This window comes from Notamacropus eugenii, chromosome 7, assembly GCF_028372415.1.
Source record: "Notamacropus eugenii isolate mMacEug1 chromosome 7, mMacEug1.pri_v2, whole genome shotgun sequence".
Taxonomy (NCBI): domain Eukaryota; kingdom Metazoa; phylum Chordata; class Mammalia; order Diprotodontia; family Macropodidae; genus Notamacropus; species Notamacropus eugenii.
The window spans coordinates 168997431-169013995 of NC_092878.1; the positions used below are offsets into that span (position 1 = coordinate 168997431).

At 46.9% G+C, this 16565-nt stretch overlaps 1 protein-coding gene across 3 annotated transcripts in view; it reads right to left on the minus strand.

Moving 5' to 3' along the window:
• The window catches only part of ZDHHC2 (zDHHC palmitoyltransferase 2), a 48072-nt gene that overhangs the window by 16440 nt on the left and 15067 nt on the right, over positions 1-16565 (minus strand). For 2 of the 3 annotated variants that reach the window (XM_072625654.1, XM_072625653.1), the window contains exons 3-6: positions 15119-15213; positions 10583-10703; positions 5373-5442; positions 4109-4141 (exon numbers count right to left, since the gene is read on the minus strand). In XM_072625654.1, the coding sequence (XP_072481755.1) occupies positions 4109-4141; positions 5373-5442; positions 10583-10703; positions 15119-15213 (319 nt within the window). The remainder of the gene's footprint in view (positions 1-4108; positions 4142-5372; positions 5443-10582; positions 10704-15118; positions 15214-16565) is intronic. The other variant, XM_072625655.1, reaches the window with a different exon arrangement.

Sequence of the window (16565 nt, forward strand, 5' to 3'; positions counted from 1 at the left end):
AGTCTGAGATCAGCCCTGAATCTGCCTTCGAGGCACCAAGCCTGCTGGAGGCTCTGCTGACTGCCAGGGTTGGGAGGCTTGGCAATGTGCCCATGAGAACAAATCCATTGTATGCTCAGAGAGATCTGAAGGCTAAAAACTCATCCTTCTTGTTCTCCTGTGTCACTGGGTGCCTTTGAAAAAAATGTCCAAGCTTGCTTTGAGTGCAGGTTTGTGTCTTTTCAGAAACTTAGTGTTACATTCTGTTTCAGTAACAAAAAAAAATAGAATCCTGCTCTAAGACCACATCTTAGCCCAGGGTGACCTCAACACTACAAGGCTCTGTCAGCAGAAAGTGTGAACTCTGGAAGGGCTCATCACAATGGGAGAGTATCAAGATGCTCGTTATCAGACTAGGTTTGCTTTCTGATGACCTGCCTCTGGAAGTGAGCAGGGGCAGATCACTGGGGCCATTGGCAATGAATAATCAGAGCAGAGAGCCGTGAAATCCACTTCTGCCAACATGGCAGCCAAGTAGCAGAGGCCACTAAGATCCTTGTCCACTGAGCAGAGCATGAGAAGACCATGGAGGAACCCAACCAGTCACACATCAGTTTTACTGAAAATCAAGCCAGAAGACTAAAGGAAGACTAAACAGAATGATAGGATGGATGGATGCATGCATGGATGGATGGATGGATAGGTGGCAGATCTACTATTGGAGGAGCCAATAAAAGAGGAAGAGAGTTGACTTTCTCATCAATCAACCAATATTTATTAAGCCATACCAAGTGCCAGGTGCTGTGCTAAGGGCCAGGATACAAAAAGAGACAAAAGACAAACCTGTCCACAGTCTGACAGAGGATACAAGAAGCAAAGGAAAATATCCAGAAAAGATAAATAGAAAATAATGAAGAGAGGGAAGGCATTGGAATGAAAAGAGGTAGGAAAAGACTTCCTCTTGAAGATGGGACTTAACAGAAGCCGGGGAGGCCAGTAGGCGGAGCAGAAGAGAAACAACATCCCAGGCCTGGGGACGACCAGAGAGAATGCCCAGAACTGAGAGACAGAGGCTAATGGTCACAAGAAGCACAATTCCACAACATGATTGGTCACACTGCTACGCTCGTGATAATTTTTTAAAAAGATAGTCATGAAAATAATGTAGCTTATCCAGAGGTGTTGTTGCAGAGAGACAGATGGAAGTTTTGATAAGACCCTGACAGGGAAACCTCCATCTACTAGGACTGTCTCTGACGTCAAAGGACCCGAGTTCAAGATCTGCCTCTGGTACTGTCTGTGGGATCATAGAAAAGTCATGTAGCCTGGTTGTCCCTCAGCTTTATCTGTAAAATGAGGGAGTTGAATTTGATGGCCTCAGCGATCTCTCATCCAGAATCCTACAATCTAGAAATATTCAGTGAGTTCAGTGTTAAAGTGATAGATAATAGGGAAAAATAGTGAAAAATATGTTGGAAAATATGGTTCAGTGTTCAGGAGCAAAAGGCTCATAGGCCAGGCTGAAGATGTATATCATGAATATTTTCTTTGAGAATCATGAGGTGCTAGATGTTGTGAGTACCAAATAGCATGTCAAGAAAGGAAATGGGTACTTCAAGAGAGAAAATGATGAGTTATTGAGGTGGAAGTGATTTTCAAATTGACTGTTTGTGTATAGTCAGATTCCCTACAAAAGGGAATAATGCTAAACCAGAAAAAAGAAAATGGAAAGATTTGGCACAATAAAGAAGCCACTGATGCAAAACCAACCAACCAACCAAACAAACAAAAAACCATGGATAAGAGAAGGGACGTGGAAACATCCTTGGTCCTTTCCTGAAGAGACTGCTCAACCCAAGTCAATCACCACAACGTGGAAGTCAAAGGAACTTAGAAAGTGCCTCCCACCTCTTCCTTACCCAATGAGAGACAGAGCAGCAGCTAAGGACAATGTTGACCGAGAGTATGGAACTGCTTGGAAAGTCTTCCTGAGGTTGGTAACGATGGCGAGCAGCGTCTCCTCTTAAAACCGCAAGAAGTGTCAAACGTAAAAATGAGCTCAATGAAAACGCGGCTGAGCTGAGTCAAGCCATGCCAGTCTGAGGGGGTCCAAAGGTGTCACCCGAAGGTGGATGACAAATAGATGGAGAATGGAAAAGATCTGCTAAGGTCTCTAGCACAAATGCTCTTTCCTTATCAATGGCAGGACAGTCGCCTCACTTGGTCCCTCATACCCCAGCCCTCAATGTGCCCCATGAGTAGCAAAGAAAATTAAAATGGGAGGAACAATTGGTACAGATTCAGCTTACACAAAGGAGTGCCATGCTAAAGGACACGCATTTCAGGGTTTGATTCTTGAGATGTCCAAAAGATGAGAGAGTACACCAAATGCTTGAGGACAAGAAATGCATACCACAGATTTATAGTGTAGTGGAGAGAGTCAGGAAGACCTGACATCATGCAACAATGGAGAAAGCACTAACTGTGGAGTGGGAGGACCTGAGTTCAAATCCTCTTTGATGCTTCCTAACTCCCTGGGCCTCTGTTCCCTCAACTGTAAAATGAGGAGGTTGGACTAGATGTTGTCAGAAGTCCTTCGGCCTCCAGATCTATGAGCTTCTCATAATGATTGTTGTTGCAGATGGAGAGAGTTGGGAAAGTGCTTCAGATGTGACTCTTGGCAGATGACTTTGGGCCAGCTGTCTGTATCCAGTCTGCGGACCTAGAATCCCTCAGAAGTTGGCCTGTTGATCCACGAGGAAGAAGTATATCTGTTGTCTCTAATTTGAGATAGATAGAATGGCTGGGCAGTTCCCAGAGGGGTTCATCAGAGCCTGTGAGGGACAAGACTGTGCAAAGAGTCATGAGCTGGGCAAAAACAGAGCAGGCAGGGGGAGTAGACCAGATGGCCTTTGACAAATGCCCCAGGGCATTGCCCTAAATTGCTACAAGGAATGAAGAATTTAAGTCAAAGATCACTCAAAGGGCAAAGGAAAGGCATGTGGTAGATGGGAGCAGAAGAGAACAACATAGCAGAAAAGGAGGAGGGCTGGTCATACAGAAAGAACAAGGGATGCCTGGCAGACAGACTGGGTGCTCTGCCGGCCTCCACACTATGGGCAGAGAGGGCAGGAAAGACTACCACAACATGGTAGGTGGTTCCTCTGGAGGTCTATGGAGGACATGTAGGCAGGGCTGTAACTGATGAGAAGGTGTGGCTGCACCACTGGGGTGAGTGTCCACACCGATGAGGGGACAGTTCCATGGCAGGAACCATACATCTGGTATGTATGTGCATAGCAGATATCTCCCAACGGAAAGCCAAACCCTTTTACAGAGTACTGTCTGTGACCAGCAGGGACATTATCAACGATCAACAGAAGGCAGGGCTGTGTCCTCATGACGGTGCTGTCACGAAACGTCATAGTTAACCTGAGTGTTCTTTGTGTGTGTGTGTGTGTGTGAGTGTGTATGTGACTGTGTGTGTGTGAGTGTGTGTGTGTGAGTGTGTATGTGTGAGTGTGTGTGTGTGTGTGTGTGTACATTATCACTCTCTGTGCTCTTCACTTTCCACTCTGCATCCCATCAGAGGAGTCTTCTTGTGTCTCCCTGAATTCTTCAGATTCATCATTTGTCATAAATGTCATGAGCCAATTAAAGAGGTGGGCCAGCGCCATCTCTCTGTGCATCCCTTGTTCATATGTGTCCACCTACCACTGCACTACCTTACTGCCTCTCAGTGCCAGCCACCAACATCCTGACATGGGCTGAAGCCAGAAGTGCTTTTAGGCAGATCCAGGAACCTGGGAGAAAATGGGGAGAGAGAAGCCCTGCCCACCTTGCTGCCGTTCCCTCTCCACCAGCCCCTGGCTCCAAGACCAGCCAGATTTCCAGGCTCTGGAAAGTGAAAACTGGCCCAAGTCTTCTCTTTCTCGAAACATATGGGAACAAAACCCACTTCTGGGAATGATGCCCTGTGACTGAGCCCAGAGGAGCCTTCTCTGGTGGCTCAAGCTCGAACAAGACAATTTTTCCTATATACGAAACATCTAACTATTTAAATTTACTTTACAAATTCAAATTCATACATGAAAGGAAAAAAGAGTCACAGATACAGAGTTGTACTCACCAAGGACAGTGGTGGTCCATTTTCAAAATACATCTAATAAAGCAGAAACAAAAACAAAAAACCAGACCCAACCCCCCCCCAACAGATGCACGGTGAAATCACAAAATCCTTAAAAGGCAACATGCAAGCGCGCACACACGTGCACGCACGCACACACACACATGCACGCACACACACACACACACACACACATTGAACACACAATACTGGTATCTTGCATTGTCTAAGCACTGGATTTCAATGAACTGAAAGCTGTTAAGCAGTGAAAGTTCGATCAAGCAAACACATAACCGATGGAAGCGATGACCTTACATATGGAATTGGTCCATAAGCCAATGTTCCTTTTCCTGAGGACACTGACATTAAAAAACAAAACACCAAAACGCACTCACGCTCACGCATGACCCCACCCCATCAAACACAAAGAGCGTGGCATCCACACAGCGGCTTTCACTGGGCTCAGGTTTTCTGGTGATCACCAGCGCCAAGCAAAGTCAAGGCGAGGGCATGTTGGCCCATGGCTCAGTGTGGTTTTAAACCGTGAAAAGCTTTTCAACTCTCACAACTTCAAGAAAACTTAAGGGACATTTTGTGCATCTTCCGTCATGCTCAAGATATCATATTTATTAAGCCTTATAATTTGTCATGTCTTGGCCATGGATGGAATTGCCTTGTACCATTTTTACAAGGATGGCAAGAGTTTGCCAAATTGATACTTGCACAATTAAATTGACTTCACGGTGATTATTTAAATTAAGCGTTTCCGTTGTGTTTCAAAGAAAGCCAGTGAAAGGTGCCCTAGCCTGGGGGCTTTACCAACGGAATGAGGCTTTAGGGAATCCGAGATTGCTTCATTCTGCCTTGGTATGCTCAGATCCTAATGCCCTGTGTGGTGTGGGGCACAGTAGGTGTTTACTCCTGGATTACGGAGCGCAGAGCTGGAAGGGCCTTTTAAGGTCTCCTCCAAACCCCTACTTTAGAGATAGGGGAGCTGAGGACAGAACGGAATTGATTCATGTCACTATAATCCAGGAAAAGAAAACAAAACCTAATGCAGCCCAGAGAGCAAATGACACTGTGACTAGGCATTCTCTGTCCAAAGTCACAAATAGGATGAAAAAAAGACAAGAAACAGGGAAAGAAAAATGCAAGGACAGTAGGCCAAAGGTGATACTTAAGTGGGCTAATCAGATTCCGCCCATTTCCTTTAAAACATATGGCTCTTCTGGGGGATTTGAACAGGGAAATGTAAAAGTTGTCTTACTTATCACAGACGGAGCAGTGATGACATCGGTCGGGCTTTATGAGCTGGCATCTGTCACAATATCGGATGGCTGAGAACAGAAACATCTATTTAACCTTGGATTTGGCATTTAGTTGACTACACAATTAGCAAACCATTTTATGAAAATTAGTTTTGAAAAAGCTGCTTGAGTTAGCATTCTTCCCAAATCACAACTGGCTTATTTTTTATTTTAGGAAGGTAGGAAAGGGAGGGAGAGAGGGGAGAAGGAGGGAGGAGAAAGAAGAAGGGAGATAGGGAGGGAGGGAAGGAGGAAGAGGGAGGGAGGGAAGGAGGAAGAGGGAGGGAGGGAAAGAGGAAGAGAGGGAGAGAGAGAAAGAGAGAGACAGAGACAGAGAGAGGCAGAGAGAGAGGGGGGGGAGGGAGGGAGGGAGAGAGAGAGAGAGGGAGAGAGAGAGAGAGAGAGAGAGAGAGGGAGAGGGAGAGAGAGAATTACTCACAGATCCTACACCAGAGACCCTGAGATGGAAAGGATCTTAAAGACCATAGAGTGGAACACCCTCATTTTACAGATGAGGAAAGCGAGGCCCAGGGAAGTGGAGCAATTAGCCTCAGGTCACATTGGGGTGTCAGAGTTGGGGTTTGAACCCTGGTTCTCTGTGCTGCAGTCTCCAGTGAGGAAGTCTCCCAAAGGACAGGACACTACCATTACATGGAGCTTCAGTAACTAGAAGTCTTTAATGGACGGGCAGTGGAATTATCAGTCCACAGAAGAGATGCCAGCGCGTTTCTTTGAAGTCTAATACACAATATAACATCTCCTTCCAGGTAACTGAGTCAGGCCCTTTTGGTTGCAGAGACATTGTGGTCATTATACAGTAATAAGACCAGTTACCTTGAACTCAGGAGTAATTGTGGGTGGCAGAGGCCCTGGAGACTGCACGGACTTTGCCACCAAACTAGGAAACACACCTGCACCCACAGGAAGGAATGTCTGCCTCCCATTCCAAGATAAATGAGAGACCTTGAAAGGTCACTGAAACTCTGCATTAGCAGGCTGGGACCGATGCTGGAACTGCATCTGAGGATCTGGGTTTGAATACTAACTCTTCCCCTCACTTATTCCCTGTGGGATTTTGGCCCAGAACTTCCACCTTCCTGGGCCTTCCTTTCCTCATCTATAAATCAAAAGAGTTGGACCAGAAAACCTTGAGGTTCTCTTCCAGGTGTCACAGAATTTATGATTTTATGATCAACCTGTGAGCCAGAAGGAATCCTCGCTCACCAAAGGGCACATGGTGCTTATTCCTATGGGTCATTAACTGATCAGGTAGCAACATTTCTGTGGTGAGGCTGAGGTGGTTGAGTCACCACAGCTCTAGTTCTGAGTCCTCTCCCCTTCTTCTCCATTTGTTAAAACCCCATCATCTTTCATAGATCAGATCTAGGGTCATTTCCTTCCCTGAGGCAGACTGAGGTTAAGGGTCACCGAACTAGTAAGCAAAATGAGGCTGGATTTGAACCCAAATTTCTGGACCCTGGGCCTGGCATTCTGTGCACTGTGGCACTCCCCAGTAGCACTTATTTAGTGATAAGAAAGATGGAGGCTCTATGAGTGTGCAACCAGCAAGGTCTTGTGTGATGGCTTGGCTTTTGGATAAGCATATAGGTGTGAAGAACGCAGACTCCTGGCCTGGGCAGTGCTACCCACTGCATCTAACCACCTGGGCAATGTCCAAGCTGAGTGAAGCTGTGACGCTCTTGGGCTTGGTTAACAAAGAGACATTTTTTTCCTCCCCAAACTGAGCAGAAACATCCCTTTGTTTGCTCTGACCACAGTGGTGGTGTTGTGTTCATGCCCAGTTTGGCTGGTCTGCTTTTAGGGATAATGGAATCAAGGGGTGTGTGACATGCCCAGGGTCACCTGCTGCCATCACTTCCTAGGACGAGTGGCTGGTTAATATCTATGTAAAAGTAGGATGTATTAATACATATATACGTACATATATACACATATATGTGTGTGTCAGCCTGAACAAGACCTACAATTTGGCTAGTGTAGAAACTCTCTGCTCAAATAGATTACAGCCTATAAGAAAGATACAAGAACTGCTAGAGGGTCTGAGTCCTTAGGACTGGAAGTAGAGGCCTGGGAATGGGATTGCCCTGAGGCCAACTGAGAGAGGCCTGAACTCCTTGGGGTCTGTTTCATCCTGTCCCAGTCACCTCCAATGGATACCTGGGGCTCACCAGGGTCATAGAAGGGAGAGAAGGAAGGATGAGCAGAACCCAGCGTTCAAGCACTCAGCCTACAAGGTGCTCCCAGTCTAATGAGGGAGGTAACCAAAGCAAGTTGGGGAATCTGATGGTGGAGGTGAGGAGTGGGTAGCAGTGACCAGAGAAAATACCCTGAACTAGCAGATAAACGTAAGTGAGGAAGAGCGATGAGGCCAGCCTTCCTGGAGCAGGGAGTGTGGTGGGGAAAGTCAGAGGTCAGGGAAGGTGAGGGAGCAGGTGATGAAGTTTCCAAGGAAGTTAAGCAGAGCATTCTGTATTGGATCCTAGAGGTGAGCCCCTGGAGGTTACTGGGTAGGGAGTGACATGGTTGGAGTGGCTGGTGGAGGAAGGACTGGAGAGAGCAGAGCCTCGGGGCAGGCAAACCCCCAGCAGCCATCTTAATAGACTCTGGAAGAGAAAGGGAGACTGAGGACTTTCCCTCTATGCCTCACTTAAAGTCAGCTCCAGGGCAAGTCATCAACCATCGCATAGTGATGTCATGGATCCTCCTGGAGAAGGAACACAGGAGGGTCTGCACCAGGGTCAGAGGATGGAAGGGGGCGTATTCCTGAGGTGTCATAAGGGAAAGCCCAGCTTTGGCCACAACTTGGATATGGGGGAAGGGGCAAAAGTCAATGAGGAATGTGGAGTGACTCCAAGGTTTGAAGACTGAGGGAATGAGAGGAGGGTGGTGTCCCTCTGCTCGGGGAAAGACCAGTTCTGTTTGGATGTTGAGTTTGAGATGTTTAATGGACATCCAGGATAAAAGGCTTGAAAAGCAGTGACCTAAGACTGGGGTGTCAGGAGAGAGGTTAGAGCTGGTTAAATTGGAGACTTCTCCTCCCAGAGATGATAACTAAGCCCATGGGAATGGAAGAGATCCCGAGGGGGCAGAGAAGACGGCCCAGACAGAGGCCAGGGGATAATCCATCTAAGGAGACAGAGGAGGGAAGGGCACTGGCCCTCACATCTGACTCTGGAGAGAGTGGTTTGGGGCAACGGTGAGGTCAGGAGCCAGATCGCCAAAAGTTGAGAGACGGAGAAGAAAGTGGGGGCACCTAGGGGAGGCGACCTTCTCAAGCAGGTGAGAGAATGGCTGCTCACTGGCAGGGACACTCAGACCAGCCAGGGTTTGTGTTGTTGGTGTTGGTTTTGGCAGATGAGGGGGACATGATCCAAGCTGAATATGAGGGGCAGGCAGGGAAGGATAGGGTGAAATGGGAACGTTTGTCTTGGCAACGAGGATGCCCTCCTCATGAGATACAGGAATGAGGAAGGTAGGGGAAGCCATTTGAGTGAGGAGAATTGAGGAGGGAGGGAGGAGAGGAGGAGTCCTCAGCAAATGGCAGCATTCTTAGGGGAGAAGGCTGTGTTTGGGGGAGCCATAGGGGGTTTGTGGGAAGGCTGTGCAGATTGGAAAAGCAGGGTGCTAGGGAATGCTGGACACATATCCAGCCTTCTCGTCTCCCCTCCTGTTTCCAAAATTGCATTTTCTCTCCCTGGTCCCTCAGGGCTGGGATCCAGTCAGTGGGACTAACCAGGGAGATGGGCAGATAAAGGGCCAGCCCCCCCATTCTATTTCCAGCCTCTGTCTCCCTCAGGCTCCCTGGGCTGGATGGTTAGGGAACCCCAGCTTCCTGCTGGCCAATCCTAGCAGTCCAGCATGCAATTATCCTGTGTCTGCCAGGTGCTGGGCCCTGCGACTCCTGAATCATGGGCTGTCCTCCTTTTGGCCTTTCAGCCTCTTGCTTCCCTGGGGCATCACCTGAGATGGAGTCTGGACCTGGTGTGGGAGGAGCTGGCATTCGGATTCCCCTTAGGATGTTTACCAGCTGTGTGACTATGGAGAACCATTGCCCTGTCTGAGCCTGGCTTTCTTTATTTACAATGGTAAAAAGAGTTCTTTTAAGACTTCCTTCGCAGGGATGTTTCCTTAGGGTCAAGTGGGGTGATTCAGCACAGGTAAAGGGCTTTCTTTGCAAACCTCTAGAAATACGCCGAAAGGTTAGCTCTTACTATGACCCCTTCCCTTCCCGTTCCTCTGACTGTCCCTGTCCCCCATATTAGTAATGCCCCACCCCCATGCATCTTGTCAACTAAATGAAACCTGGCTCTGCCTGGAACTGCCCAGTTTGGTGGTGGTGGGGCTGTGTGTGTGAAGAGGGGAGGTGCTCAGTGCTAGCATCTCCCTAGGCCTCTACCCATAGTAGGTGCTTCATAGCTCTGCCGAGTTGGATTGTAAATGAAAACGTTTCAGATGCCAATGTGTGGTGTATCTAGCCCCTTTCTTTCTATGAGATAACACCCACAAAGTCAGCTGTGGACCCCAGTGGTGGCTAGTGGCTGCCAGGGGTTGTGGAGACCAAGCTCCTGCAGCAGCTCTGACTCACCCAACAGATTTATGAAATGATCTGCCATTTGAAAAACATGAATTAAAAAGATGAGTGAATGACTGCTTGGTCCCACCCCTTTGCCCCTCCCCCCACACGCATGAGAACACAACATTCCTTGTGCAACACTGCTACTTTAATAAAGTAAGATTGTATCATTCTCCCCACATCAAATGAAATTTACATTCTTGCATTGCCAAATGTGGGCCGGCTACCACCGCCCCCCTTCGAAGGAGCAGTGTCCTCCCCCACAAACAGAGGAGGAGGATCTGATGTCGGCTCAATGAATCAAACTGAAGCAGGCAGAACGAAAGGGAATCAGAGGGTGTATTGGCAACAGCACATCTGACATTGCTTCACACACCATGTTGGCGTTCCTGCTCTAAAGACTAAATGAAATTCCCACGTTTCCACAATATTTAGTGCTGTGTTTCATTACTTTAGGTCGTTTAATTTCATAAATCTGAAAATGAAGTTCAATGCCTCAAGTTCCCTTTCTCGAAGAACCTAGGACTCACCATGCCCATGCCCCCTCAATCCCTGAGCCAAGTGAGTGAGATTTACCTCCAGACATGGTCCTCGTGTAGACGGGGAGATCTTTGGCTGCTCGCTTCAGGATTTCCTGATGGGTCTCTCCTCGAGGTTCTCGCTCCAACAACTCTTTCTCTGCGTAGGACAGATGGAACTGGCGAATAATTATAAAGGGTAATGAGTATTGTCGAAGAAATGGCTACTCAGTGATCCCCTCTGGTTTAGCTAAAAGGGAAAAAATCCCTAACCCTATTAACAATAAAATAACAGAATGTGTGGCATGTGTACCACAGGAGGACCTTTCTAGCCTCCATCTGGTTGTGATTCATTTTTATTTTTGATGTAGAAATGAAGATGATATTAAAAAGCAAGATATAATTTCATCTGGACACATAAAGATTTCTCCATTACCCTTCCCTGGTGTGGATACCGAATTACCTCATATTTACCCCTTCAGGGAGGCCTTTGCTGCCAAATGTTGAAAAGGGATAAGGAAAAATGATCAAGTTTTCATTGGAAAATGTCTGGAATCCCAACAGCTTAATTTCTGTAAGAAGCTAACTGACTGGGCTCAAGAGTTGGGGAATTCATGTTCTTTCAGGGGGGCCCCTTAACGGACCAATCCAGGCTCCGGAGGCTCAGTTTTCTCATCTGTAAAAATGATCTGGAGAAGGACACAGTCAACACTCCCAACAACTCTCTTTGACAAGAAAACCCCAAATGGGGTTACCAGGAGTTGGATGTAGCTGAAGCAATTGAATGCCAACATGCTCCAAAGGAAGGGCCAAGCCTAGGATGGGTGCTTCAGAGTCAGGGTAAGGTAGAAAAATCCCTTCTGTGCCTCCGCCCCGGGGCTTCATTCACACGTCTCACAAGCCAAAGGTGAGCGCTCCTCCAAATCCCAGTCTCACCATTGTGAAGTGGGGTAAAGAAAGGCTTTTTCAACGCCTATAAACAAAAAAATGCGTGTTGCCTTCAACGATGGCTTTAAGATTATGGATAAAGCAGAATGATGGAGTTTTCCAGCGTCTAATATATTTACTCTCTTGCCTTACCTTCTAAATGGCTTTATTTTAATTAGAGATTACAAGTCTACTTAATTCATTCTTTGGATATAATCTTTGGGAACAAGAACAAAGAATCACAAGACTAGAGCTGGAATGGAATCTCTGGGTCTACTGAGTCCAACACTCCCTCATTTGACTGAGAGGGTAAACTGAGGCCCAGGGAAACTTGGCCAAGGAGTAATACTAAATGTCCGATGTCTCCCATGTCCAGAGCTAGGGCTCTTTACCTGGTGCTTCAATGCTGCTGGTCAACAAAAGTCTCAGTAAAAGCGATTGAGAGGGAGGGTCTACTTAAGCTGTTTTGTCTTTTGGTTTTTTTTTTTGCTCTCCACAAAGCCTAACCAGGCTGAGAATACAGCAGGCATTCCGAATGCCTTTGGGATGTGGTTTCTTAATGAGATTTTGTTGGAGGCTATGGATCCGCTATTTCCCCCACATCCCAGAACTATGTCATGCCCAAGGGCGCTTTCTACTGCCACAACATTAAAAAAAAAAAAAAAAAGACTTGAAAATGCAATGAAAAGCTAATGATATGGAGAAACTGCTAATCCCCCATCTCTGAACCCTGTGGAGAGCTAGCTCTCTGGCCTCAGCCCTTTGGAATCCAGTCTGTCCAGAGCTATACCCCCTCTTGAATGGATGCCACTTTAACTTTGTCATTATGAGATGACTCTAGGGACAAAGAAATCTTCCTATCCTCCCAGGGCCTTTCATAGCTGCTCTTTTTCAGGTCAACCACTCATTTCCCACCACCCCCTCAGATCCCATCTACCCCCAGGCCAAGAGTCATCTGGAAAATGAAAGCAGTAGACCTGAGGCCTTCACAAATCACTTTTCAGATGAAAGGCATGAAAGACTAAGAAGCTTTCCCTCGGTCAGGGCTAAATTCCCTTCTTCCTATCTCAAAGGGTGTGCTGAAAGCTTCTGCCATTCATTCTGATCTTTCATCAACTTGCCAGCCCTGCCTCCAGCCGAGCCTACATTTCCACTTGACATGTCTTTGGCTGTGCTTCAGGGCCCTCATAGGTAGGGATCATCTGTAATTGACTCTCTTGTCCCACCTTAGGACCCAAGACAGCTCTATGTACTTAGAGCCACCTTAGAAACTGGCCAATCTGTTCTTTAGAAATGGAATCCAAAGAACAATTCAAGCAGCAGCGAGTTAGGATCACAGAACCTGAGTTGGAAGGACCCTCAGAAGCCTCCAATCCAACTAAGAATCCCCTCTATGAGATCCCCCAGAAGTGAGAGAAACTGAGGGGATGAAAAAAATCAAAAGACATTCAAAAATCCTATTTAAAAACAACAAGGCCCCTATAAATGGTCATCCAGCCACCATTTTAAACTCTCTAATAAGTGGAGAACACACCATAACCCCAAGCATCCCACTACAATTTCTCAGACTCAAAACCTTGGTTTTATCCTGGACTCCTCCTCATCTTTTATCCCTTATATCCAAGCTGCTGCCAAGGACTGCACCATCTCTGGGATATGCCCCCCTCTCCTCTGACACTGCTTCCCCCTGGGCCAGACCCTCACCAGTCATGTCTGGACCACTGCAATGGCTGCTGGGGGTCTGCCTGCCTCAAGTCTCTCCCCCCTCCATTCTGTCCTCTATTTAGCCACTAAAGTGATTTTCCTAAAACACAGGCTGACCATGTTAGCCCCACTCAATAAATTTTAGTGGCTCCAAGAGCAGCTACCTTCCCAGTCTTTCTTGCCTTACTCCCCACCATGCATTTTTCCATTTGTGACCCTGGTCTCCTGCCTGACCTGTGCCTGAGATGCTCTCCCTCCTCTGCTCTGAACACTGGCCTCCCTGGTTTCCTCTAAGTCTCAACTAAAATCCCCCCCTCTACAGGAGGTCTTCCCCAACCATCTTTGAATCATTTCCTATTTGTTCTGTATAGAATTCGCTTTGCACATATTTATTTACACGTTACCTCTCCCATCAGACTGTAAGCTCCTTTTGGCCTCCTTTTGTCTCTCCAACACTTAGCACAGTGTCTTGGCACAGAGTAGGCATTTAATAAGCATTTATTGAATTGAACTGAATCCCACTTTAGGATGATTCAAACTGCTAGGAAATATTTACTGATATCAGACCTCAATTGGTTTCTCGGCATCCCCCTTCCCCACTGCCCCCGTGTTGCTGACTCTGCCTTCTGGGTCAAACAGACCAGACCACAGCAACTCTCTCTTCCCCTTGAAGGCTGACCTTCAAATGCCTTCAACCACTTCTCATATGGAATCTTCTCCAGTCACCAAACCCTCTTGGGGTCCCCTGTGATGGATGTACTCTAGATTTTCATATTCTTTCTCAAATGGGGCGCCTAGAAGTGAACTCTTGATGGGGTTTTGACTCAAACAAACACCAGCCAGACCTTCCCCTTCCTCATTTGGAACACACACAACCCTTCCTAAGTAGACAGAAGGGCATTGGGGGATGTCATCAAGACCCTCTGTTGACTCATTGTGAGCTTAAAATCTCCAAATGGATGCCTAGTCATGATAATTCCTTTCTTCTCCTGAAGGATCTTATTTTTCAAATGTACACTCATCTCAGCAGGATAAGTTCCTCTCCCACCTACCCTCTGTAATGCTATTAAAGATTTCCCTCACTCATAAATGGGCCTGCCTATTAGGGGAAGCTTGATTAGGGAAGGCCCACACCTTTTGTTAATTTTCTTATATATATGTATATGTATATTATACACACACACACATATATATACATACATACATATGTATACACACACACATGTGTGTGTGTGTGTGTGTGTACACTCTGAGGCGAGGTTTTACTTTGCGGCTTACTCATTGGAAGTGTTTAGCCAGATGAGACTCTAGGAAGCTGCTAATGAAACTGCCCTCCCACCCTCAGCTTTGAAAACCCATACGTATGTATGTAATGGTCAGACAGTTGGCTGTCTCCATTGATCTGTGATGTATGTATTGCTTGTGGCCAGACAGTTGGAAGCCCTGTCTGTTGATTTTGATTTCTCTGTATTTTTTCTGAAGTTCAGGGTGACGACTTTTTCCCTGAACTAAGTGAATGATACATGTGCTTCATTAAAGGGATTGTTGACCCCTCAAAAGTTGCATTTCCTTTTATGAATGCAGATCTAAGAACCTGTGATAGCAGTGTACGTCAGGATGCTTGCTTTTGCACCCCCCAAGGCATCATGGTCTATTTAAAGAAGGGATAGAGGAAGGAACCCTACGTTTATTAAGCAGTCATTAGGTTTTATTAAGCACTCATTAGGTATCAGATACTGCGCTAAGTGCTTGACAAATATCTCATTTAGTGCACATAACAACCTTGGGAGGAGTGTGCTGCTGTCATTCTCACTTTCGCAGATAAGGAAAAAGACCACAGGTTCAGTCACTCGGCTACTCAGTGCCTAGGGCAGAATTTGAACTCAAATCTCCCTCACTCCAGGCTCAGTGCTCAGCCCCCTTAGCTGCACATGGAGGCAAAGTTATTTCACCTTTAACTTACTTCTTTTGAAGGATTCATCGGCATCGTGAAGATGGTTTTCCAGTAAGACCAGACAAACATCGCAAAGAGCAAGTGGTACACTATGAGACACACAACTGAAAGGAGAGAATCACAATTACTGTTGTGAGACATGAGTCGAAGGGGGCATCACAGCCATCCTGCTGTGTGTCTGTTTAAAAATCTGTAAATAACTCCTTAGGAGAAACGATCAACCTTCGTCAGTATAGGAGCCTAAAAGTCGCCTGCTGTGCTGAACCGATGGCTGCATGTCAGGCCCCAAGGCACAAGGTGTCCTGGTTGTGCCAATTCAGCCTGTTCCAAAGTACGCTCAGATTGTGAAATGTTCCCATTTGCACATATGTTCACCTCCCCAAAACAAACGGTCTGCTGGGCACTGTCTAAGGAAACAACACAAGCCCAATATTTTCATTGTGGAACTAATTCCTATATCCTGTATCCGTGTGGCCGAAAAGGTGATAGGGCTTTTGAAAAGGACCCAGACAGCCAAGCTTCACTCAGTCAGCTTTGATTGTGTACCTATCCTGTGCCCGGCACTGTGTTAAACCCTGGGGACACAAATAGAGGGCATTGCACAAAGCCACCCAACAAACACACGCGGAGGAGACTGGGCTCTGGAGCCCTGGGCCTGATAAGCAGCACTGGAACTGGTTCCCAGGTGGGCACTCACTTATTTCTCTGGTGACCCTCAGTCCTTCTCTAGGTTTGTCCTTTCAAAGACAGAGCTTCTACTACAGACCGGGCATGAGAAATACCTTTTTCTGATGCTGGTTTTGGGGCCATGGGCGATGAAGAGACTAAGGAAATCCTATGTCTGAGACATCGCTGACTTCATAGTCATTCCAATATAGTACCTATCTTGACCAAACCAATCAAATCAAGTCATGTAAAATGATTTTGTAAAAAATGTAGGCTACAGGGTGGTTTTCCAAGTTCAGGTGAGGGAGAATTAATGCTAAAATGTGGCCAAGGGACAACATTTGTCCAAGGAGCCACAGAAGGGGGAGGGAAGCCCTCAGCCAGCAACAGCCATAGTGGGGTCTAGCACAGGGTGATTCAGAGTCTGGCAAGGTTACTTCATTGTTGTGGGAACCTCCTGGAGGAGGACACTCCCTCTCCCATGCAGATCGGGCAGCTTCTTTGCAACTCTCTTCAAGGGATTTGCCCAGAAGCAGGTGGCCAGTAGGTATTAGAGGCAAGACTTGAGCCCAGATTATTCTGACCTTCCTGAGGCTGACTCTCCACCCTCTCTCCATGCCAAGCTGCCTGTCCCTGCTAAGGGGCAGCACACTCCCGGGCTAATAATATCTCCACTGAGAGGCCAGTCTGGCAGCTGCCCACAGCTTGAAGCCCAGGGCTCTTCCTCAACACAGCCAGCACACTGTGGCAATTGTAGGACAATGCATTATCCTGGACTTTAGGAGTGGAG